This window comes from Delphinapterus leucas, chromosome 11, assembly GCF_059928025.1.
Source record: "Delphinapterus leucas isolate spDelLeu-1000000601 "Yukka" chromosome 11, BTC_Dleu_Yukka2, whole genome shotgun sequence".
Classification (NCBI taxonomy): domain Eukaryota; kingdom Metazoa; phylum Chordata; class Mammalia; order Artiodactyla; family Monodontidae; genus Delphinapterus; species Delphinapterus leucas.
This window is the reverse complement of record NC_143139.1, coordinates 92,677,019-92,702,171: the sequence shown is the minus strand read 5'-3', so window position 1 is coordinate 92,702,171 and position 25,153 is coordinate 92,677,019. Positions and strand designations below refer to the sequence as shown.

The 25,153-nt window shown below is 50.5% G+C and overlaps 1 protein-coding gene across 6 annotated transcripts in view; it reads left to right on the top strand.

The window, feature by feature from the left end:
* The first annotated feature begins 6,580 nt into the window (after window positions 1–6,580).
* The window catches only part of TMEM184B (transmembrane protein 184B), a 48,788-nt gene continuing 30,215 nt past the window's right edge, over window positions 6,581–25,153 (top strand). Inside the window, exons 1-2 of one of the 6 annotated variants that reach the window (XM_089921313.1) lie at window positions 6,581–6,719; window positions 22,406–22,568. Coding sequence is in view for 4 of the 6 variants with exons in the window: in XM_089921316.1 (XP_089777442.1) it covers window positions 19,730–19,911 (182 nt within the window). In the remaining 2 variants the exon portion in view is untranslated. Of the gene's footprint in view, window positions 6,720–7,039; window positions 19,912–22,405; window positions 22,569–25,153 lie in introns of those variants that run through there. The other 5 variants (XM_022596524.2, XM_089921316.1, XM_089921318.1 and 2 more) reach the window with 5 other exon arrangements.

Genomic DNA, 25,153 nt, shown 5'->3' with positions numbered 1-25,153 from the left:
GCACACGGGCTTAGTTGCTCCGCGGCATGTGGGATCCTCCTGGACCAGGGATTGAACCCGTGTCCCCTGCATTGGCAGGTGGAGTCTTAACCACTGCGCCACCAGGGAAGTCCCTATTTATTTATTTATTTGGCTGCACTGGGTCTTAGTTGCGGCTTGCGGGATCTAGTTCCCTGAGCAGGGATCGAACGCAGGCCACCTGCATTGGGAGCGTGGAGTCTTAACCACTGGACCACCAGGGAAGTCCCCCCTACTATGCATTTTAAATCATACACACACACAAATAGACATACACACATATATTTCCATAAATGATACACCTAATACTGTTCTGTATGATATTTTCTTTTTTCCACTTAATGACATACCCGGGGGAACCAACGTTTTATCAGGGACCTGAGGGAGGGGCAGGAATTAACTAGGGAAAGGAAAGGGTGTGAGAAGAAATGTGTTCCAGGTGATGGGAATAGCAGCAGCAAGACCCTGACACCAGACACAAAGTGGCTGCTGGGGATAGACTCACTGATGGCAGAGTTTGAGGCAAGTTCATCAAAATCATCTCAGTTGGGCCTGTTTATGTTTTCAGTTGCAAACAGGAATTTCAAAAAAGGGCTTCTTACTGTTTATATATATTAAAAACAGCACTTCCAGGACTTCCTTGGTGGTCCAGTGGTTCAGACTCCGCAATTCCAATGCAGGGGGCGCAGGTTCGATCCCTGGTCAGAGAACTAAGGTCCCACATGCCATGTGGCGAGGCCAAAAAACAAAAAAACAAAACAACCCCCCCCAGCACTTCCTGAGTGCTTATAGCATGCCAGGCCCTGTGCTAACAGCCTTACTTGTGTTATTTCATCTTCACATCAGCCCTGAAATGATGGTGTGGTTATTAACCCCATTTTACAGATGAAGAAACTGAGGCTCAGAGAAGCTTAGTGATTTGCCCAAAGTCTCACAGACTGTCAGTGGTGGAGTCGGATCTGAACCAGGCAGTCTGGCCACAGTACAGGCTAAAGGCTTCCAAAAAGCCACCCCATCCAGATGGCTCTCGTAGCTCCCTCCATCTCTGCTCTGGTTGAGGTTACACTTCTGCCTGTCCCTGATCTTCCTTTCTGGGTGACCTGGAAGAGCCACTTAAACTCCCTGAGCTGCTGAACATCTGAGGTTTTTTTCCTCCCCAGCACTCTTTCTTGGTTCTTTTGGTCACGGCATCCCATTTTCCTTAGGGGGCCCACCCTCCGTCTCAGTGCTTTTGGTTCGGTAGGAACTGACTCCTCCCACTGGCTCCAGGGGCGGAGCCATTGACCTAGGCCTGGCCAATTGGAGCACTGCAGTTCCTGGCTACAGTGATTGGCTCAGAGATAGGAAAGAGACCCAAGATGGGCCAATCCGAGGCAAGTATGGAACAGAACTTTCGGAATTCTTAGGAAAGACGTATTCTCTGTGCCTTTGCGGGGTAAAGACCACCTGGGAATGAGGCCGACACACACACACACACAGAGACACACACACACACACACACACACACCAACAGAATGAGAGAAATAGTGTCCTAATGACGGTGTGTGAGGCTCAAATCCAGCTCTGCCTGGCACTTCCTAATTAAGTGAGCCCTTAAATTCCCTTCCTTTGTTTAACTTAGCTTGAATTGGGTTTTAGTCCGTTGCAACCAAAAGGGTCTGATTCAGGTAAAAAGTTAGCTGGGCCTTCAGCAGCCCCATGCTATAGACTGCAGCATGATCGTCAGCTGCGTGCAAAATACCGTGTCGACATTTTCATACATATTGATGGGGAAACGGAGCCTCAGAGAGGCAAAGCCACATGCCTAAGATCATACTGCTAGGAAATAAATGGAGCTGGCCCTGTGCTCTGCCCTCCACACCACACTGCCTCTCCAGGACACCTGGCCAGGGCTCCCACAGCATCCTTGGGGAAACGTGGGAGACGCAGAGACTGCAGGTAAATGGATTCAGAGTGCTCTGGGCTCTGGACCACTCATTAGCTAGCACCAGTGAAACTGGAGGGAAGGGGGGCAGGGCACAACCTTTGAAAGAATGACATAGCCTGAGGACATGACATAAACTGATTAGAACCAAATGGGTTCACTATGGCAGACAAGTCACTTCCACTAAACCTTGAGCCTCAGTATTCGATCACATCAGCAAGCTAAATGACACACCCACAGGCACTGTGACAGTTCCAAGACAGGCCATAAAGATCAAAGGTGGATGGTGGCCCAATTCCTGGAAATCCCCGCCCCTTCCTAAAATAGCTGGAATACCCCTCCCAATCATTAGCCTACGAAATTACCCACCCCCATAAAAATTGACAACCCCGTACCCTGGTGCCTTTCTCACGTTCTGAGATGGCCCACACCCTGTGGAGTGTGTTTCTCTCTAAATAAATCCACTTCTTACCTATCACTTTATCTCTCACTGAATTCTTTCTGCCATGAGACATCAAGAACCTGAGCTTCATAAAGTCGAGAAACCAGGTGTGTTATCTCAGTTGGAAAACTGGGTTTTGGCCAGGTTCGAGTCCCAGCCACGTGGGTTCAAGTCCGAATCTGAGGTGCACGGTTTCACCAGCACCGCTGAGGCCCTGGCTCTTTCCTCTGCACTGCCCTACAGATGCTAGGAGTGGATTTTGGATGCAGAGATAATCCAACTTGATCCCTATTACCCTTGAGAGGCCCTTAGTCTGGTGGGGGAGACAGATGCATTCAGATGAATTATGATGCACAGAGAGAAGAAAACAGAAGGGAACAACACACCATTTCTTCTTCTTTTTTTTTTTTAATAAATTTATTTCTGGCTGTGTTGGGGCTTCGTTGCTGCGCACGGGCTTTCTCTAGTTGTGGTAGGCCGTGGCTACTCTTCCTTGCGGTGTGGTGGCTTCTCTTGTTGCGGAGCACGCACTCTAGGTGTGTGGGCTTCAGTAGTTGTGGCACGCAGGCTCTAGAGCGCAGGCTCAGTAGTTGTGGCGTACGGACTCAGTTGCTCCGCGGCATGTGGGTTCTTCCCGGACCAGGGATGAACCTGTGTCCCCTGCATTGGCGGGCAGATTCTTAACCACTGTGCCACCAGGGAAGTCCCAGACCATTTCTTTAAATAACTTTTTTCTTATTTTGAAGAGATTGCATGCTTTTTGCAAACATTTTGGAAAATACAGAGAAACAAAAATTAAGTAAGGGAGAGAGAGAGAGAAGGTAACCAATATTCATAATTCTGCCACTTAGGAGAACCCACTGTTAACATTTTGTTATATTTCCTTCCCATCTTTCTTCTAAGCCTAAAAAAAAAAAAGTTTTTTTTTAAACAGTTCAGTGGGCTTCCCTGGTGGCACAGTGATTGAGAGTCCGCCTGCCGATGCAGGGGACACGGGTTCGTGCCCCGGTCCGGGAAGATCCCACATGCCGCAGAGCGGCTAGGCCCGTGAGCCATGGCCGCTGAGCCTGCGCGTCCGGAGCCTGTGCTCCGCAACGGGAGAGGCCACAACAGTGAGAGGCCTGCGTACCGCAGAAAAAAAAAAAAAAAAAAAAAAGATGTAAACAGTTCAGATCAGGCTATCATGCAAATTTATTACTACCTTTTCCAGTCAGTATTATTCCTAATCATTTCCCCTTATTATTTGAAATGTGTAAAGTGGCTGTTTCAGTATCTACACAATATACCATTGTATGGATCTACCATAATTTGCTTAACTATTCTTTGATGAATTTCAGCTTATTTGCGATTTTTTTGTTGGGGAGAAACTAATTAGACCAGAATGGAGGAGAGGAGAGTGAGGGAGGTGAGAATCAAGAAAGAACCAAAAGATGACATCGGATTTGGCCTTTGAAGGAAGAGTAGTTGGTTGCTGGAGGTGGAGAAAGGCTCCTTCAGTAGCCAGTGAGCTGGGGTAAAGGTGACTAGTGGGTTGGGGGACTGTTATAATTGTCCAGAAATACGGGGACCTGAACCAGGACAGTGGCCCCAGCATGGAAGGGAGAGGGGCCGAACTGAGTGGCATCTTTGAGCCAGGGTGAATGGGCATTTGCACGGAGTGGGGTGGTGACTGAGGGGTAAATTTTTACTTCTAAATTAGACAGCCTGGGGAGAGGATGAGGAAAGCCAGGGAGCAACAAACTAGGGCTCACAGTGCCACCTGCTGCTGACCTGCCATGTCACTCAGGCCAGGTGACTTTCTGTCTTTGAGCCCCTTTCTGGCAACCCAAGCCTAAAACTACCCACCACCTGCCCCTGCCCCTGTCAGCCTAGGGCCTCTGTAAACTGAGACTCAGAGCGCCCTTAATGAACAGGGGCTAACAACTTGAGTTAGGGTGTGGTTTGGCCTGACCACTCTGGATGTCAAATCGTGTCGGTTTCTATGCTAAGCATAAGATATGGTGGTAATTAAGACAAGGACTTTGCCCTGGGGGGGGGGGTCATGTGCAGGGAGGAAGAGCTGGGAAGCCATGAACAAATGATGATGACGCAATTGATGATAAGCCTTGTTTGTGTGCTGGAAAGCCCTGAGCAACTTCCTACCTGGGGACTGGGAAGGACTTTTCCTAGAGGACTCTTCATGCTACAGAACATCTTGAAGCATGTTCTCTATACCAACCCTTGTACTAAGTACTGGGATTATATCAGGACACAAAAAGGACAAAAATCTTTGTCCTTGTAGCGCTTACGTTTTACTGGTGGAAGACAAACAGTAAAACAGGCAAACTATGTCACGATAGAAATTAAGTGATGTGGGAAAAACTAGAGCATGGAAAGGGGGAATCGGGACCGCATGTAAGGGGTTTGGCAAGTTTACTAGTGTGGTTAGGGCAGGCCTTACTGAGTGGGGAACACGTGAGCAACCCCTTGAAGAAAGTGAAGGAGGGGGCATTCAGGTGTCTGAGGGAACAGCAATCCCAGCAGAGGGAACATCCAGTGCCAAGGATTTGAAGTCAAGCGTGCTTCATTTGTTCTAGGAACAGCAAGGGGTCAGTGTGGAGGGAAGCAAGAGGAGGAGATGAGGTCGGACACTGCTGGGTGGATGGAATGTTAGATGAAGCAAAGCTCTGCAGGGATTTGTAAGAACTTTGGCTTTTATTCAGAGTGAAATGCACAGCCAATGGCAGGCTTTGGGCAAAGAAGTGCAGTGTTCTGACTTAGGTTTTAAAAGAATCCCTCTGGCTCCTGCAATGAAGTAGACTGGGACACGGGGCAGGGCTGGAAAAAGGGAAACAGGTTAGGAAAATGTTGCAATAACCCTGATCAGCTTGGGCTGCTATAACAAATTACCATAGATTGGGTGGCTTATCAACAACAGACATTTATTTCTCATAGTTCTGGAGGCTGGAAGTCCGAGATCAGGGTGCCTGCTAGCGTGATAGATTCTGGTGAGGGTCCTCTTCTGGATTATAGACTGCTAACTTCTTACCGTATTCTCACATGGCAGAAAGAAGGCTAGAAAGTTCTCTGGGGTCTCTTTTTTAAGGGCATTAATACCATTCATGAAGGCTCCACCCATATGACCTAATCACCTCCCAAGGCCCCAGCTCCTAATACCATCACATTGGGGGTTAGGATTTCAGCCTATGAATTTTGAGGGGATAAAAACATTCAGTCCATAACAAGAATATTGCAATAATCCTGGACAGAAAGTGGATGGGGTGGTGGCAGTAGAGATGGGGTGGAAGAGGTCAGAGTCTAGATATATTTTGCAGGTACAGCCAACATAATTTCCTGCTCCAGCGGGTAAAGGGGTGAGAGGAGGGATTCAAGGATGATTCCAGGAGTTCTAGGCTGGGGGCTGGAAGGATGGAGCTGCTAACCGTTCTGGTGGGGAGGCTGTGAGAGTGCAGGTCTCTGCGTTTGAGAGGAAATGGTTCTGTTGTGGGCATGTTGACTTTGAGATCCTATTGGAACCTCAGGTATGAGACGGTGAGTACACAGTTCACGGGAGGAGCCTGGGCTGGGGATAGAAATACATTTGGGGATCTTGAACACACCAAAGCCGGAACTTGATTGGATTTTATGTTTTTTAGTTGAACTGAGTTGGGTGTGAACCTGGCAAACAGAAATGGGCTAGGCGGTTTGAATGATATCTGAAGAATTTGCTTGTTAGACCAGCTAGAGCTCGGTGGGGCAGGAAGGAAGCGCTGCTAGGTGGAGTGGGAAGAAAAACCTCTTTCTCTGTTTTGCAATTTCATTTCGCGTTATTGCACACAGCACCTCAGTATGCATTCATTCCACAATTCCACATGCATCCTTCACTCGACAAATAGCCGTTAGATATTGTTTCATCTTCAAACAGGCCCAAATGGAGGAAAAGAGGTGAAGCTCCATACAGCCAGCGAGTGCCAGGGACAGAGCTTGGAGCCCAAGACTCTGTCCCTGCACCCCAAGAAGCTCACTGGTGGGCAGGGTTCGGGGTGGGATGGAGGTTGGGGAGGCGACTCTTGACTGGTTTACGATCGGCTGGAGGAGAGCCGGGATCGCACCCACCACCTGGGGTTTGGGACGGCGGCTCCTTTAAGGCCGGGAGGGTGATCTCAGCCTCGCGCTCGCCGCCCCGCCCTCCCCGGCGGCGCGCTCGGTGCGCAGGCGCGCCGCGGCGGCACTCTGCTGGGCCCGGGACGAGCCGCCGGCGGCGAGATACTAGGGCTGTCGTACCGTCAGCCTGCCTCGCTCTCACAGTCCGGCTGCCGCGCGTCGCCCGCACACGCGCCGCCATGGGCTCCTGAGGTACCCTACCCACCGGCCCTGAGCTGGAGGCCCCGAGGGGGTCGGCCGAGGGCTTCCGGGGGCGGCGGGGCTGCCCCGTTCTGGAGAGGCCCGCTCGGGGGGCGCCCCGCGGGTCGCCTTGGCCGCGGGTCCCCGGGCGGGGAGCGGACGAAGGTGGCCGGCCTGGCGGGGAGGGAGGGGGCGTCTGCGGCCCCGCCCGTCTCGCCCTGCGCTCTCTCCCCACCTTGCGAGGTCGCGGGCCGCCCGTGGGTGTGCGCTGCCCCCTCCTCGCCAGCGTGGCGGGGCCCGCGCCTGGAGTGTAATCGGACCTGCCCGTGGGGGTGGCCGGGAGAGAGGGGAAGCGGATGGACAGGCCCTTTGCAAGTGGGATGGTGTGCGCCCGGTGGGTGTGCTGGCGCCTGGCACAGCCTAGTGAGTGGGGGAGTCGGCCTTGCCCTGTGCGGGTAGCTGTGATCTGGGCTGGTGGCTAGCCTGGCGAGGCCTCTGGGGATGCGTGCATGAAGGTGTACACGCGTTGCATACAGGTCAGCAGTTTGGAGGGGCACCGGCAGGAACCTGGGGCTCCAAGGATATGTGCTTGGAAAAGGAACACAGAGACTGGTTTAGGGTGTGTGCATCCATCCCAGACATTTCTTCTCTGGGCACACTGCTTGGGTCTAGTGCTAGTTGACTCTAGGCCAAGGCAAGGAGATGGGGTTGAGAGGTGGGCGTGAGTATCTGTTCCCAACCCGTATCTCCTCTGGGGTTGTGCAAGGCCAGACATTACACACCCACACACACGCACACACCCACACCCAGGGCACTGTGGGGCAAAGCAGGTGTTTGCACGTCTGATACCTGCGTGTGAGGAGAAGGTCATGTATTATTTATCTGACTGCTGGGTGCTTTATGTAAGGAAAGAAGCAGCAATCTGTGTCCTGGAGGCCTTGTGCTGTGGAGGCAGCCAGGCAAATAAGCTCACGCACCTGCAAAGGCAGTGCAGGTCTCAGAGGTGTGACTCCTGCACAGCTTGTGTGTGCAGCGTCCCTTCCTATCTCCCTTCCTTTCCAGCGTGCTTGGTGGGCCCCCTGGGCTCTGCACATCGGGACATCTTGCTGGAGGGTGCCGTGTGTATCAGAGCTGGGACCGTGGGGTGGGAAGGCCCCAGCGGTCAGGTCTGTGTGCCCATTTTATTAGGCTTTGAACAGAAACACATGATGCCCCTGGGATCCAGGACCTCTCAGGTCGGTCGGGGAATCAAACTTAGAATCAAGTAGTCACAATGATGTGAAAAATATAAAGCAATAGAGGGAATGCAGAGTGGGTTCAGTGCTGGGGGAGGGGAAACGTGGCCAGCAGAAAAGGTTCCAACATGGGGTGGAGGGGGCGAGGGGAGCTGAGCTGAAACTGGAAGGCTGACTAGCATTCCTCTGATGCTTTGGTGCTTTCCATGTATATTTCCCCACTTAATTCTCTCGGAGGCTGTGCGTGTACAGAACTGTTTGTTATCCCTCTTTACAAATGAGGAAACTGAGACCCAGAGGGAGCACATGACTCCTTGTCCATGTATGTGGCAGGCCTGGATGGAGTCATCCATGAACCAGGACCTCTCTTGCTGCCAGGTGTGCTGCCTTGTAACTTACTGAGCATCTACTACATGCCAGGTACTATGCTAGGGGCACAGGGGTCTAAAGATGAATGGGACCTGGTGCCTGGCCTCTAAGGGCTTCCAGTCTGCTGGGGAGATGGACATAGACAGTGACCCCAATCCAGACACAAGGCCCCCATAGCCAGTGTGCGTGTAGAAGTCACCATCAATTCCCCCCAAGAATTGGCCACAGGCAACCTGGCTTCTTTGTGCAGCCTCTGGGATTCTGGATGTGTTTTAAGTTGCTCCCATGTGGTAGTGGGTTACCCCAGGAACCCCTTCTAAAGGCCTCCAAGTGGGTGGGAAGAAGAGCTTCAGGGCAGAATGGGTGCAGGTGATCTTGTCCTAGTTCACTGGTGTTGGCCGAGTTCTGTGGAGCTCGGGCTTCTGTCTGGAGGCTGTTTTCTCTTCCTCTGCCTTTGAGGTTTTGCTCCTGGTTTCTGGCGGGCCGGCCGAGCTCTCTTCCGCAGGAGGAGCTCCATGCTATTTCCAGTCCCTCCTGTGCTCATTTCTCCCTGTGAATTCCCTGGAGTGGGAAGGCAGAGTACGGTCCTTTATTGTTTTGAAACCAAGTAACTGTGAATACCCTTCTCACTCTGCTGGGCCTTGAGACTGGGGATTTGGTGTGTGAGTTGTGGAAGGCCAGCTGCCGGGCCCTGGGAGAACTCTGGGGGGGGGGGTCTACCACTGGACCTTCACAGGCACTGAGCACTTGCTGAAGACCTACTGTGTGCCCAGCACCGTGCTGAGTCGTGGGTTGTGTCTTTTAAGAGGCTGTGGTTGGCTGAGGCTGTCCACCGTGTAACAGATATGCGACAGAGAGTGCTCTGCTTGTGGTGGAAACAGAGGGCCCTAGTGGGGCCGGAGGACAGTAGGAACAACAGCCTGTTCATTAAGCACTTACTGTGCGCCAGGCACAGTTCAAAGTGCTTTCATGACCGACTGAGTTTCATCCTCCCACCACAGTGAGGTGGGAACAGTTACCTTCACATTTTGCAGAGGAGGCAGCCTAGGAGGGTAAAGCTGCGCTGGGCCGTGGAGCTGACCTTGGAGCCCACGCTCTTCCCCCACTGACCCTGGGGTGTGCCCGACATCATCGTAGAAGCGAAACCTCCTGCACCTTGAAGGACGACGGGGAGTGCTCTGCCTGTGGAGGGAGAGGGCATTCTAGGCAGAGGAAGCCCCCATGCGCAGAGGTGCGGAGGCCTGAAATACCTCGCCCAGACATGGCTATGGTGGGCCCAGGGCGTGAAGACCTTTGAAGGCCCCACTAAGGAGTTTGAGCTTGACCCCGGTGTGGTCACCAGGGAGCCCTGAAGTTTTCCAAAAGGAAGCGACAGCCTCAGCCGCGTGTTCCGGGACAGTGTGCCCGCGTCTCCTTCTTCCTTCATTCCTGCAGGTAACTCCAAGGAGACTGGGCCTTTCCCTCCTTTGCTTTCCCTCTGGTCACTGGCATCCTTTTCGGTCCCTGCTGCCTTTCGCTTCTATTCTTCCAGCAGCTTCTGGTCCCGACAGCCCTGTGTGACTCAGGACAGGCCTCTGGAGCTCACTGCTGTAATGGTGGCTCTACCCTGGCCTCCGTGGCTGGCGGTAGGGTGGCCCCCTGAACTGGAACCGGGTTATTCCTGGCCCTCCCGGGTCTGGCAGGTCCTTGCTGACCTCTCACACTGTGGCTGTGGACAGGATGGGCCGCTCCTTTTCCCCCATCTTCCATCCTCCAGGCCCCCATGCTCATCAGTGCTATCAGCCTCCCTCCATGGCCGAAAGACTAGGGGTCTTCGCACAGGATGTCTGCTGAAGCACAGCTTTGGCTCTGGGAGCCCATGGGTGTAGGACGTGAGGGGAGGAATCAAGGAAACCTTCTGAATTGGGTGCCTGGGGAGAGGAGGCGGAGAATTCAGGAAGGGGACAAAAATGGTCACTGGGAGCATAGGAGAAAGAAGCACCCCTTTGGGCACCGGGGAGAGAGGGAGGTAAGCTGAGCCTTCTGGAGAAAGAATTGGGAGCTGCGGCTCTCTTATTAGCTCCGTCGCCTTGGACAAGTTGCTTACCAGGTTCTGATTCCCATTCTTAAAGAATAGCGGGAGATGATGCAACTTCCTTCATTTGTAAAAGAGGAGTAATAATAGTGCAGCCGTGATACGGCTGTGACGCTCTGATGTCTGCACGGAGCTCAGCACCGCATTTGGCTGTATGTGGTACGTGCTCAGTAAACACTGGCTTTTATTGTTACCTTACAGGCTGTTTAATTTATTCAAGAAAGAGGTGTTGCACGCCTGTATGCCAGTGCAGGGAGCTGAGTCCAGCTGGGGAGAGCCATTCCAGTTGTCATAGGTGCTCTGAGGGAACACTGAGGCATTCCCGCCTGGGCAGGCACTTCTCTGACCAGGTGACATTTACGCTGTCACCATGTATAAGGAAGCAGGTTCCAGGCAGAGGGAACAGCATGTGCAAAGCAAAGGTCTGAGTTCTTTGTCTGCAAAATTGTTTGGCATTGGGGCTCAGCATGTAGTAGGCCCTCAGTAAATGTTAATTGAATATGATCTTCTTGGCCTCAGAGAGGACAGGAAGGGGAAGAAGTAAAGTGTGAGGGGCCCTGGAGAGAAGATTTGGAAGGTCCCCCAGTTTCGGATTGTCTCCCATTTCCTGCCCATTTTGTCTACCTCTGCCGGGTGGCATGTGGTGTAGGTACCTTAATGCAGTGCAGCTAAGCTGCCAATGTTCTCTTCAGGGACTCGTGCTAGGCCCCTGCTTTGTCAAAGTCCTGGGAGGGGCGGTGCTGGAATTAGGCTGCGTTTGTTCACATTCCTGTTTGCTGCCGTTTTAGTGCATCTGAAACCCTGTGCTTGGGCAGAACTTAGAAGGATGACATGGGGCCTCTGTCTGGTTGGTTGTTTTTCCAGTCTTGGATTAATGGTGGCTCAGTGTCTGGCACGATGCCTTGCACAGTGTAGGTGCTGAAATCGCTTTGACTAACAAACCAACAGTTGGATGGGTTAGTATCATTGCCACACAGGATAAAGCTGGAATTATTCTTGAGAAGTGATAGGTGCGAACAGGATTATTTATTAGAACTGAGTTATATCAGGAGCTGACAGGTACATTAAACAGCCTTGGGTATGTTCAAGGACAGGCTCCGTCCAATGGTCTGGAGGTCTCAGGCCTGGGCTGAGAGGCAGGAAGCCCCACAGTCACCTCCTTTTCCTTCTCCTCTGGGGCGGAAACCAGAGAGGGAAGATCCCACCCAGAAAACTTTTGTTCCTAACCTACTAATCACTTCCAGTTCTACCATGTTTTTAAAAAGTCACACACAACAAAATGAGTATTTCATGGAGGGTTTCAGCCTGTGAAAAACAATGGGGTTCTCTGCTTTTGAAAATAGTACTTGTTGATTATAGTAAATTTGGAACCCAGAAAAGATTGGAGGATAAGAATAGAAATCACCCCAAATTTCTAATAACCAAGAAATAATCACTGTTGAAGAGTGGGCATATTTTCCTTCTAGGCATCATCCTGCATTAGCTCATTGTTCACGTAACACCGAATTGCTAGCGTTTACCCATGACATGAAAGTTAGCCGTAGATATGAAAGAATCAGAGAAGTTCTAAAACAGAGCCCCTTGGTGCTTTACTTCAAGGTCTGTAGGAAAGACGAGGTCTCCACCCTTTTTGCTGGATGCACCATGATGTGAGGAGCAGGTGGGGCACTGCACAGAGTCAGAGAACCTGGTGATGACCTTGGGCCAGTCACCTGCCCTCCAGTGGGGTTATTCATCCTCCTCTGCCCACCTCCTGGCTGTCGCAGGGCTCAGATGAGGTCCCAGGTTAGAAAACCTTGAAATCCACCCCGCCCACAAGAGGAGGGCCTGGTTTCTGTCTTGGAGGGAGAGCCGGTCTTCACCGTCAAGTGAAGATGGATAGAGAAGGGGTGCGTGTGTGTGTGTGTGTGTGTGTGTGTGTGTGTGTGTGTCTTATTTTCCAACCTGCAGTCTGTTTTGTGATCCCCCTGAAGACTTCAGTATCCTTGTTCGGGAGCCACGATCTGAGGACCGTGTAGCTTCAGGCCATGGGTGGTCCCAGGATGGCTGTCCCCAGCCCTCACCTCAACGAAGCGGGTGGAATGAGACCTCTGGAAGTTACTACATCTGCCGCCCTGAAAGTGATTTTCAGATAAGACAGCCTCCCCACCCTGGGAGAAGTGTGTGGAGTTTGGTGCCTTTATTTTTCTCCTGCTACAACCCCTGTGGGCAGCCTGCACCCAGGGAGGCCCCGTCCTGTTGGCAGGTGGCTGAACACCTCCACTCTGCTGGGTGGGGCTGTTTCCCAAAGCCCTCTGGGTTATCTCTTACAGGAAAGCTCTGGGGGGAAAAATAACTAACCCCACAGCTGCTGCTGCTGTAGCCACTGGCAGAGGCTCCTCGTCTCCATCTCTAGCAGCCGTGGTTTTCTGTCTGGAATGAACAGAGAACCTGGGATTCCATCAGCAGTCATTTCGGGTGCCTGCAGGCACAACGATAGGTGTTGGTGAACGGATGTGTGTGAGGAAATTAATATTAATTAATGTTAACATACTATTTAGTACTAATGTTACTTTTTTTTTCTTGTTTTTAATCTAGTTTTTTAAAATTTTTATTGGAGTATAATCGCTTTACAATGTTGTGTTAGTTTCTACTGTACAGCAAAGTGAATCAGCCATACGTATACATATATCCCCTCTTTTTTGGATTTCCTTCCCATTTAGGTCACCACAGAGCATTGAGTAGAGTTTCCTGTGCTATACAGTAGGTTCTCATTAGTTATCTATTTTATACATAGTATCAATAGTGTATATACGTCAATCCTAATCTCCCAATTCATCCCACTCCACCCCACCCCTTCCCCCTTGGTATCCATACATTTGTTCTCTACGTCTGTGTCTCTATTTCTGCTTTTTATTTATTTATTTTAAAATTTATTTATTTTTGGCTGTGTTGGGTCTTTGTTACTGCACATGGGCTTTCTCTAGTTGCGGCGAGCGGGGGCTACTCTTCCTTGCAGTACATGGGCTTCTCATTGTGGTGGCTTCTCTTGTCGTGGAGCCCGGGCTCTAGGCGCGTGGGCTCAGTAGTTGTGATGCATGGGCTCTAGAGCACAGGCTCAGAAGTTGTGGCCCACAGGCTTAGTTGCTCTGCGGCATGTGGGATCTTCCTGAACCAGGGGTTGAACCCGTGTTCCCTGCAATGGCAAACGGATTCTTAACCACTGTGCCACCAGGGAAGTCCTCTGCTTTGCAAGTAAGATTATCTGTACCAGTTTTTTCAGATTCCACGTATATGCATGAATATATGATATTTGTTTTTCTCTTTCTGACTTACTTCACTCTGTATGACAGTCTCTCCGTCCATCCACGTCTCTACAAATGACCCAATTTCGTTCCTTTTTATGGCTGAGTAAGATTCCATTGTATATGTACCACATCTTCTTTATCCATTCCTCTGTTGATGGACATTTAGGTTGCTTCCATGTCCTGGCTATTGTAAATAGTGCTGCAGTGAACATCGGGGTGCATATGTCGTTTTGAATTATGGTTTTCTCAGGGTATATGCCCAGTAGTGGGATTGCTGGGTCACATGTTAGTTCTATTTTTAGGTTTTTAAGGAACCTCTGTACTGTTCTCCATAGAGGCTGTATCAGTTTACATTCCCACCAACGATGTATGAGGGTTCCCTTTTCTCCACACTCTCTCCAGCATTTATTGTTTGTAGATTTTGTGATGTTGGCCATTCTGACCGGTGTGACGTGATATCTCATTGTAGTTTTGATTTGCATTTCTCTAATAATTAGTGATGTTGAGCATTTTTTCATGTGTTTGTTGGCCATCTGTATGTCTTCTTTAGAGAAATGTCTATGTCTTTTGCCCATTTTTTGATTGGGTTGTTTGGTTTTTTTTGGTATTGAGCTGCATGAGCCGTTTGTATATTTTGGAGATTAATCCTTTGTCAGTTGCTTCGTTTGCAAATATTTTCTCCCACCCTGAGGGTTGTCTTTTCATCTTGTTTATGGTTTCTTTTGGTGTGCAGAAGCTTTTAAGTTTCATTAGGTCCCATCTGTTTGTTTTTGTTCTCATTACTCTAGGAGGCGGGTCAAAAAAGATCTTGCTGCTCTTAGTACTAATATTACTAATCCTCACTCGGATTGGTGTAGGGCTTTGCAGTTTGCAAATTGCTTTTCACATATATCATCTCATCTAATCCTCCCAATGGCCCTGGCCCCTTGGAATTATTGTGCCTACTTTGCAGACGGATAGATTGAGGCTCAGAGGGGTGAATTTGCCTAAGATCCTGTGGAAGGAAGCACCCAAGTTTTTGATTTCGAACCCTGTGTGCCCTTGCTCCTCTGAGTGATCCCTTCAGCACAGCCGTGGCCCCCAGAGAGCCTGCATTCCCACTGGGAAGGCCAGCAGGTGGAACTGCTGCTTAGACTTGGAAAGAGCGTTCATAGAGGATCCGGTCAAAGCTGTGGGGGCCCCAGGAGACAGCAGTCTGCTCTGCCTGCCGGTGGGCGGGGGGCCCAGGCTCCCTGGGGGAAGGGCAGTTGAGCTGGGGGCTCTGATGGACAGTGGAGGTGGGCAGGTGGAGAAGCAGGGGAGGGCTTTCCAGGTAGCAGGACCACCTGGAGCACAGGTACAGGCAGGTGAGCAGAGGAGTGGAGGGAGGGAGCTCTCCCAGAGCAGTTGGCGTCAAGGCCTCGCCTCCCGGAAGAGAAATACATCTCTACATGTTTGTCAGTAGGTTTTAAACAAATAGGGCGTGTGAAAATCTAGATTTAGCAAAACAGTACATACTTGCTTTACAAAGAAAGCTTGATGCCCTGGGCAGTGGTTAGAAAAATGTTAATGGCGATATAACCTCGGTGCATTTAAGTATGATTCGATTTACAGGCGTTCCTGGCTGTCCAGTCTGTTGGAGCAGAGCACGGGCTGGGAAACGGGAAGGTCGGCGAGGGTTCTGCCTCTCAAATGCTGGCTTTGCTTTGCCAAGAGGCGTGTCCCGCTTGGTTGGGGGCGGAAGACCACTTCTTCCATTTGCAGTTCTCAGTAGTTGAGCCAGACTCGTGAGGGTGGGAGGAAGCCCTGCCCTGCCCGCTGCGTTTACCCAGCTATCCTCACTCACAGGGAGGACACTAGGTATCCAGAGGCCCTCCTCCATCCTCTGCCAGCCATGCTTGATGAGTGAGGTTTAGGTGGCCGTGGCTGTTACCTAACAGGTCCGTGATGGACACAGCAGTAAATGTCGTGGAGCCTGAGTGTGTCTCGCACGGCTGTGGTGTCCCTACAGCTCACGCACGGGATGTGGCCAGAGGTGCTTGCCACTCGTTCAGGATAGCTAGACTGGAAGCACCCTGCCGTCTCGGGCTCTGCGCTCCCACCTGTCCCCTCCAGACCTGCTTCTGGTGCACGCTCCGTGGCCTGCCTGCTCTTCCCATGGCGCCTTTGCCCAGGGAGACCAATTAGGGCCGGGTGTCGTGGTGACTCCAGTCATCTCCCACACTTGCCCCTGTCCTGGGACCAGGGCACCAGAGCCTGTCCGTTCTGGGAACGGCCGAGGGGCTGAGCGGGTCTGGCCCTTCACTCACAGGTGAGGAAATGCGAGTCCATGGACCAGGACGCTGGGCGAGTTGGGGCTGATTTGGGTCCAGAGCCATCTTCCGACCTAGTGCTCTCTCTGTGTCTACTGTGTCTTCATCTGGGCATCCTTGGAACTACATGTTGTCAGTATTTTCCCCAATAATTAGGCTTATTTTTTGGATGAGCAATTAAGATGTATCCTGCCTCTCTAGCAACATTTTCAAAATTACAGATCCTTGAAGGCTTTCACCCAGCAGTTGCACTTCTAGGAATTTATCCTACAGATGAGTTACCACGTGTGCAAGGTTAGTCATGGCTGCCTCATTTTTAATAGCAAAAGGTTGGAAGCAACCTGAAAGTCCATCAGCAGGGGCCAGGGACAAATTATGGTCCATCCAAACCATGGACTACTGTGCAGCCATAAAAAATAAGATGGAGACTCCATGCACGGGTACAGGACAGTCACCAAGATAGATTGCTGTGAAGGCAGCGGGTACAGGATGTATGTCTGGTGTGCTTCCATCTGCGTGAAAGTGAAGGGAAATAGAAAGTGCATTTGCTTATGTATGTGCTCAGGGTCTCTGGGGACTCACACGAAGTTGGTGACTGCAGTGCCTCTGGGATGGTGGCTGGTGCCGGGAGACTGTTCACTGGAGACCCTTTGTACGCTTTGAGTGCCAATTCGTGTGAATATGTGACTTTTTCAAAAAGTTAAACCGAGTACAATTAAATAAACAAGAACCATAAGAAATGTATCCTCACCCTCTTGCCCAGTGCAGGAAGGTCAAGGCTACCCCCTCAAGGACCAGCCATCCTCATTCAGGCCCCTGACCATCAGCTAATCAAGAATGCAAGCTTGGGTGTCAGGAAGGGGACCAGGAAATCTGACCCGTGGCCCCAGCCCTGGAGAAATGTAACCACCTCCCTGTTGTCTGGCTTGTCATTTAAATCCCTGCTCTGATATGCTTATTTCCCCTGAAACCTTCAGGGGCTTCCCCACTGACACATAAATAAAGACCCTGTCCCAGGCCCTGTTTACTGGGTCCCCTGTTGTTGGGCCACACTTGACTGGTCGCTGTTTTCTCCACGTGCCTCCTCGCCTTCCCGCCTCTGTGCCTTTGCTCATCCTGTTCCCTCTGCCTGCTTGCCTTTCCCTCTCTAGCAGTCTCCACATACCCAAATCCTCTCTGCCTCTCAAGGCCCAGCTCAGACCTCCCCTGCTTCTTTATCTGTTCCTCTCCATTGGCACTTAAGCCTTTTACATTGTGTCCTAGGTGTCTTGATTCCCCACTGGGCTGTGGGCTCCTTTAGGGCAAAGTCCACATCACAGCCCCTGTTTTGTTAGATGTTTGCCGAGTGGGTGAATGGTGGCTGCTCTCTTCATGGTGGGATTGGGAGCCATGGGGGGCGGGGCCCGTTTCACATCTGTGAACTGTGGTGCCTGGCACAGGGCAGGCCCCCCCCTGCAACAGGAATAACAAGTCTTATGCCCCAGTGCTTTGTGTACATTCTTTCCCTCATCCTCACAAGGACCCATGAAGTGCTGTGGTTCAACTGTGGTTCCCCCGTAGCATGAAGAAGCAGAGTGAACATCTCGTCCAGGTCACACAGTTAGAAATAAGATTTGGACACAGGTCTGGCTGCCTCCAAAATGCCTGCATTTGATCAGCTTATTCTACCACTTCCCCTGACTCATGAGTAATACTGATCCCTTGGCCCACTCTTATTAACTGCCCCACTGGCCACGGGCAATCTTATATTGTTATTTGAGTGTATTTTCTTCCCCACTGGACTGTAAGCTCTTAAGCAGTTAGTCTTGCTGGAGATACCCTTTGGACTTAGCACATAGAAGGTGCTTGAAAGTGTATGTTTATTAACCTACTCCAATAAAATATACAACTAGATGTACAGTGCGATGGATTTTTACCTCTGTAAATACCCGTGTAAACCGCTGTCCAGATCAAGCTGTGGAACATTCCCAGCCTCTCCCTGGGGGCTCCCTGGAGCCTCCTCCATCCAGGTCATGAACCTCTGAGGTAACCACTATTCACACCTCATCACTACTGACTGTTTTTGACCTTTTTGCAAATAGAGTCTCATACGGGAAAACCTGTAGTGAGAGTCACCCAGGTTGTGTAGAGCAGTCCTTGCTCACTGTGCCACGGAAGTTCACACTGTTTAAATATACAGTTGACCCTTGAACAGCATGGCTTTGAACTGTGTGGGTCCACTTATACATGGCTTATTTTTCAATAAATACGTACTGTGCTACATGATCCACGGTTGGTTGAATCCGAGGATGTGGAACCGTGGATACAAAGGGCTGACTATAAGTTATATGTGGATTTTTGAGGGTCGGCGCCCCTGACCCATTGTTGTTCAAGGTTCAGCCATCACTATTCATTCTGAGGATAGGCATTTGGGTTGTGTCCAGGCTTTTTCTGTTATAAACAGGCCTGCAGTGAAGTTTCTTGTTCTTGTCTGTGTGGCACACATGGACTCCTGTGGGCTGTGCACCTGGGGTGGAACGCTGACTTGCCTGACTCAGTACACGTTGGCATGGATGAAGTTCAGGCTAGGATTTCTCACCGGGCTGGAGCGGCTGCTTTTTTTGAGTTTTATTTTATTTATTTATTTATACAGCAGGTTCTTATTAGTTATCCATTTTATACGCATCAGTGTATACATGTCAGTCCCAATCTCCCAGCTCATCCCACCACCCCCACCACCCCGCCACTTCCCCCCTTGGTGTCCATATGTTTGTTCTCTACGTCTGTGTCTCTATTTCTGCCCTTGGAGCTGGGCTTCTTGTCAAAGGGGTCCCAGGGGTCAGGGCAGGTTCAGGGATCTCAGTTTAGACAGCCTGCACCCAAGGGCTAGCGGGACTGTTGAGGGTTCCACATCCAAAGGGGACCCGTTTGCTTAGGGCTGGGTGGGGTTTAGCTGGATGAAAAGGTGGTCTCATTAGAGGGACACAGAGTCTAGCTAGAGAGACCGAGCACTGGCCCATCCGTTCTCAGTTTGAGAGAAAACCGTAAAGATCAAAATTTGGCCTGGTATGTGTTGAAAAAAAAAAAAAAAAGACTTAATTACAAGGCTGAATTAAGTAAGTGTTTGCTGAAGGATTTTGGATTACTTTGTTGTTCTCTTTTATTTCTGCACCTACCCCCTGCCCCCAACACCATGTGAAGGAGAGATACATGATTGGATGGTTTTTCTTTCCTGTTGAGAGATTCGTGGGAACTTGACCCCAGGAGAACAGGAACAGATGTGGAACCACTAGCGTGGCCTCAGCTTGTCCGTGTTGATCAAAGGGGCGTGGAACTGAGAGATGGGACCCTGCCCCCTCGTGAGGGCATGTGATCCTTTTTCCAAAGGCTAACCAGGCAGCACCGCCCAGCCCTTGGCTGCGCTTTCCCTCTAATCTCTGGAGAAGGGCCAGGCTGTGGGTTGCTGACCTGCTCTAATGTGGGTCAGCCTCCCCCAAAAGATAGCCACCCAGAAGTCCACAGAACAAACAGCCCCCAGAGACCGGAGGGCCCGTCATCCCCAGGCAACTGAACTGAGAGCAGTGGCCAGTTCAGATTAACCGTGCTCAGGTCAAGTGCTGCCTAGTGAGCTCCGCGAAGGTGGAGATTCCTCCGTGTATCTTAAATAAAAGAACCGAAACCCCTCCCAGGCTGCGTTCGTATTCCGTATTCTGGAGATGTGCGTGCGAGCGTGTTGCCAGCCCAGCTTGGCCCGTGGGTGTGTAGCAACTGCCCGAGCGAGCACTTCATGGGTGCAGCTCAAGAGGCTTTGGATCTGAAACTGATGAATGAAACTATGACCTCAGAAGATTTAAAAAAAGAGCCAACTACCAGAGACAGGACTGGCCCGGGTCTCAGAGGCCGTTGGGAGTGTGCTCTCTCGGCCTGGCTGAAGGATGCAATGATTGAAACGGGAGTGAATCATCACAGGTAACGTCGTACGGTGCCGGGCCCTGTTCGCAGTGCTTTCCTTATAGTGACTTGTTTCGGTGCCGGGCCCTGTTCGCAGTGCTTTCCTTATAGTGACTTGTTTCGGTGCCGGGCCCTGTTCGCAGTGCTTTCCTTATAGTGACTTGTTTCGGTGCCGGGTCCTGTTCGCAGTGCTTCCTTATAGTGACTTGTTTCTTCCCTACAGCTCCCTCGGAGCTAAGTGTGGCTGCAGCCCATTGTACCGCTGAGGAAGCTGCAGCAGGGAGAGGTTGTATAACTTGCCTGCAGACGCAGAGCGAGTAAGTGACGGAGCTGGAAGTCAAGTCCAGGTGTCTGACTCCAGAGCCCACGGCTCTTCAACAGCCCTTGGATATCTGGGCCCCTGACAGGACGGCACGGGCAGCGTGAGGAGCCGTTTACCAGGATTCTGTGGACTTTAGCCCTCCAGGCCTCTGTTTCCTCATCTGTAAACTGGGTGTATTAGTTTCCTACTGCTGCTGGTAACAAACTGCCGGAAACTTAGTGACTTAAAATGCAAACTTATTATCTTCTGGTTTTGAGGCCAGAAGTCTAAAATGTATTTCACGGGGCTAAAACCAAGGCGCTGGCAGGGCCGTGTTCCTTCCGGAGGCTCAAGGGGAGAATCTGTTGCCTTGCCTTTTCCAGCTTCTAGAGGCCACATGCATTCTTTGGCTCTCAGGGCCCTTCCTCCAGCTTCAGAGCCTCTCTTTCCCACTCCTGTAAGAACCCTTGTGATAATATCTGGCCTACTCAGATAATCTGGGATAATCTCTTTATCTCAAGATCCTTTACTTAATCACACCTGCAAGGTCCCTTTGGCCATTTAAGGTAAAATATTCACAGGTTCAGGGGTTTAGGATGTGCACATCTTCGGGAGGCCATTATTCAGCCTTCCAGGCAGGAAATCCGTGGGAGACACGAAACAGCAAGGTGTCTCCCAAGCATGAAGCGAAATGGTCAAATAAGATCTGGGTGAGATGGTGAGATTCTCCGAAATACCTAAATTCCAAGGCAGGTGTCTGAGTCTAGTGACTACACAGAGCTCTGTAGCTTTTCTGGAAAAGGTGGGTGTCTTCAGAAAGGGAGTCAGCCAGAGACATCCTTCCCAGAGAAAGACGGGGTGGGGCTTGTGTTAGGGGACGTGAGCGTTTGCATCACTCCGAGTTGTTTGCTAAGGCGTGGCTTGGTTCATCAGGCCTCGCCAGGGCCTGGTTGAATATTACTCGAGACCCCTCACTTCCCTGTACTCCGATCCTGTTCTCTCAAGTGCCCTTCTGGCAGCTAATAGGAGGTGGACAGGACATTCATGAACTGGCACTCCTCCCTTTTCTTGGGAGCTGGGTCTGCCCGACCCTGTTCCCTCGATCCCCTGAAGCTTGGCTTTCTGCACCCACAAGGTGCACTCTGTCCAACCTTGCGGCTTGGTGCTCCCCAAGGCCCTCTCCGGGGACCTTGATACCCCTGCCAGGATGTTCTGACTGCAATAAGACCTACTCCACACGGCTGTCAGGAGTGCTTTGTCAACTGTAGAGTGCCACAGGCCTGCTCTGGGTACACCCCTGGCCGAGTGTCTGTCAACATATCCCCAAAGCAGTCATTCAGCAAGTACTTTTTCATCACAGTACTTGGTCCCTGCCCTCATGGAGCCCCACTCACAGGATGTTAAGGGAACAAATCTAATCACAATCATGGTGAAGACCAGGGAAGACATGCCACGTGCAAACTGTAATAGGCCGTAGAAGGGGATAGCTACAAAGGCAGGTGGGAATAAAGATCTGGGGGTGTGAGGGGGGAGCAGGATAACATGCCATTCCCGGGACTTGGTACAAGGATGGTGGAGGGTGTCAAGGAGTTTTAGAGTTGGAAGGAACTGCAAAGCCCAAACATTCATTCGGTTGCCCTCTTATCCAGCCAAAGCCTGTTGAGTGCTAACCATATCCAGGCCCTGACATAGGTGCCGGGGATCAGAGCTACACATAAGACATGACCTCTGACCTCCAGAAGCTTGCAGGCTGGTTGGGGAGAAGACAGGGATGAGCGATCACCCTTCAGAGGTTCCTTGATCAGTGTTCCTGCCAGGAGACTTCTAGCCCTGTTTGATTGGGAGCTTCCTTATTCTGGCGGAACATTGCTAGATTGCGCCAGCTGGTAAAAATGTGTCTACCTTGGCAGGTTCTCACCTTCCTGTTGCTCGCACCAGGTGGACTGGGCTGTGTCCTGATGGAGGCACATAGAACAAGTTCTTTGCCCTCATTGGTGTGGCTCTCCACGATGGAAGATGTGTGTGAGATGGTGTGACTCAGCCTCCATCCTTTGCCCTCACCCAGCCCATCCCTCCCTCCAGCCAAATGTCCAGGTCCTTAGCTGAGCTCTGGATGGTGGGGAGGGGACCAAGTGACGGAGAGCCAGCAGCGTGCAGCACGTGGCTTAATGCCGGACATTCATCAGTCTCTGATTGATTCTTCTCTTCCAGGTCCCTGCTGTGTGTCTGGCACTGTGCCAGGCCTACAGAGAGATGACTCAGGTGTGGGGAGACGGGAACACTGTCAGAACAAACCTCATGGAGCGAGCACGGTGCGGCTGGGCGGGAGTGAGTGGGCCGGCCCTCGGTGAGGCCGTGACGTTGAGGATGACCTGTGAGTGAAAGTTGTCACCCGCCACGAGGACCAGGGCAGAGGGGAGGGTGCGTTGGCACAGGGGCCAGAGCTACGTGTGGAGGGACCCGGTATTGCCAGCACTTAGGGAGGGAGGCTGGGACCCAGCTGGCAGGACCCTGGGCTCTGCAGAGGAGTCAGGACTGCATCCCACCTTCAGAGCCTCACATGTTCTCAAAGGATTTCAGGTCAGGAGGCGGGATGGGGTCATGTTTGAAAATAAGTGAAAAAATAAACCACACTGGATTCCTGCTTCCTTGAGCATCAACCTCCCTGGAGCTCTGGAGGATGGTCCACGCCCAAGTCCCTTCTCCACCTTTCTGGAATCCAGAGCACTCGAAATCCCAGAGGTTCTTCCTAAGTCTGCAGCAAGCTAATTTCGTGGCAAAAATCTGACCTGAATTGATGCGAGACTAATTAGGGTCTTTAAAAATATCTCACCTTTCTCTGTGGAAGTACTGTGTGTTTGATTTTGAGGTGCCGCCCAGACCCCTCTGGGGGTGTTACTGCCTAAGCACCACATACAGCACCGTAATCCTTCCTAAAGTCTGAAAAGCTCTGAATTCTAAACTCATTTGGCCCAAGGGTCCTGGTTATAGCACGATGCACCCAGGAAACAAATTCGGAGACATCCAGTCCCGGCAGGGTGGTGGCGCCAAGATTCCAGCTCAGTTTCCCCGACTCAGAGCCTAGGATTGCAAGGGAGGCGGGTGAGTGAGGGCCTGGGTGTGGAGCCACCTTGCCAGTAGGTGGGCCACTGGGAGAGAAAGGCAGGACCGGGCCTTGACTGGGCTTTTGGTCTGATTCAGCCTGGGTCTGAGGGCGGCGGGAGGGCAGAGGCAGAAACATTGCAGAGAAAGTTAAGAGAAATGTCATCGACTGGCTTTTCCCACTGCTTACAGCACCACTCTTTAGACCTTCTCTACCCACACATCCCTATCAGTAGAAGAACTTTGGGGGCATGCACCCCCAATATATGGATAGTGATGAAGTTATTCTATACTTGTATTACGTTAGTTATACTTTGTATATCATAAAACCTACACCAAAAACAGAAATCAAAGGATGAGTTAAAGATGTAATAATTTTTAAAAATTAAAAAAAAAAAAAGTTTTGTTGGTGGTACAAAAACCTTTTGAGTTCATGTACTTATTTTTGGAAACTGTCCTCTGATGCTCTGGGAAAGAGCCGTTTGTTTAGATACTTGGTTTTAATGGCCGCCGTCCCTGAAAAAGATCCCTGCCCAGGACATGTAGCTGCACACAGAGGAAATGCATCATTGGCTTTTTTTCTAAATCGGGTTACTCATTTTTCCATCCCATCCACTGTGTACGCAGAGGATTTGTTGAAATTTGGCTAGTACATTTCCATCGTCCCTGATGCCAATCAGATGTTCTTGTGAACTAAATGGAAGGTATTTTAAAGTTCTTAACACATGAGTCCAAAACCCACTCAAATGCTTTGGAAATTTTTAAACAGATTAGAAAATTCTGTTACGTAGGCTTTTAGGAGCTCAGATATGAGCGTTTTTTGTAAGTTACAGACATACTGTTTTTGGTGATAAAATCCTACAACAGGAGAAGCATTTTCACATATACTTTTCCAGAAAGCTCTGCCCTAACTGAGGTTTCTTTCGAAGAGCAGTTCCTTTCTCATTCATTGTGATAACATGCCTTTCCTGTGAAGGGACATATTAAATATGCCTTAAGATGTTTTTGAAACATCCCTGGGAAGCATCTTTCTGATAACCAGTGGTCATAGGAAAAAATGGGGAATTGGAACTTTTTTTTTTTTTTGGTAAAAGAAAGATGTGTTGGGCTTTCCTGGTGGCGCAGTGGTTGAGAGTCCGCCTGCCGATGCAGGGGACACGGGTTCGTGCCCCGGTCCGGGAAGATCCCACGTGCCACGGAGCGGCTGGGCCCGTGAGCCATGGCCGCTGAGCCTGCGCGTCCGGAGCCTGTGCTCTGCAACGGGAGAGGCCGCGGCAGTGAGAGGCCTGCGTACTGCAAAAAAAAAAAAAAAAAAAAAAGATGTGTTGAGCTCCATTGTTAGGTTTGACAAATCTTTCTGATTGCATTTCTACAAGATAACCAGTAAATCTCTGATACAATTTCCTGAGTGACTGCCCATCTCTTTACAAATTTGGTGGAAAATTTTACTGTTCTACAGTCTAAAGCTTTTTATTATGGAAAATTTCTAACACAAGTAGAGTGCATAGTATTGATAGAATGCATTTCTACCCGTCAGTCACTCAGCTGCAACAGTTAGCAACATCTGGCAATCTTGTTGCATCTGTCCCTCTCCCCCTTTTCAAAGAGCAAAAGCCCAGATGTCATGTTCTTTTTTGCCCTTAAGTAGTTCATTGTACATCTCTTCTTAATAAGAACACTTTAAAAACTTTTAAATTTTGAAATAATTATAGGCTCACAGGAAGTGGCAAAAATAGTATGTAGAGTCCCATGTACCTTTTTTCCCCCCAATGGTGACATCTCAAATTACTGTAGGACAGTATCAAAACCAGGACATGGACATTAGTACCGTACTGTTAACTAGACGAGAGACCTTAT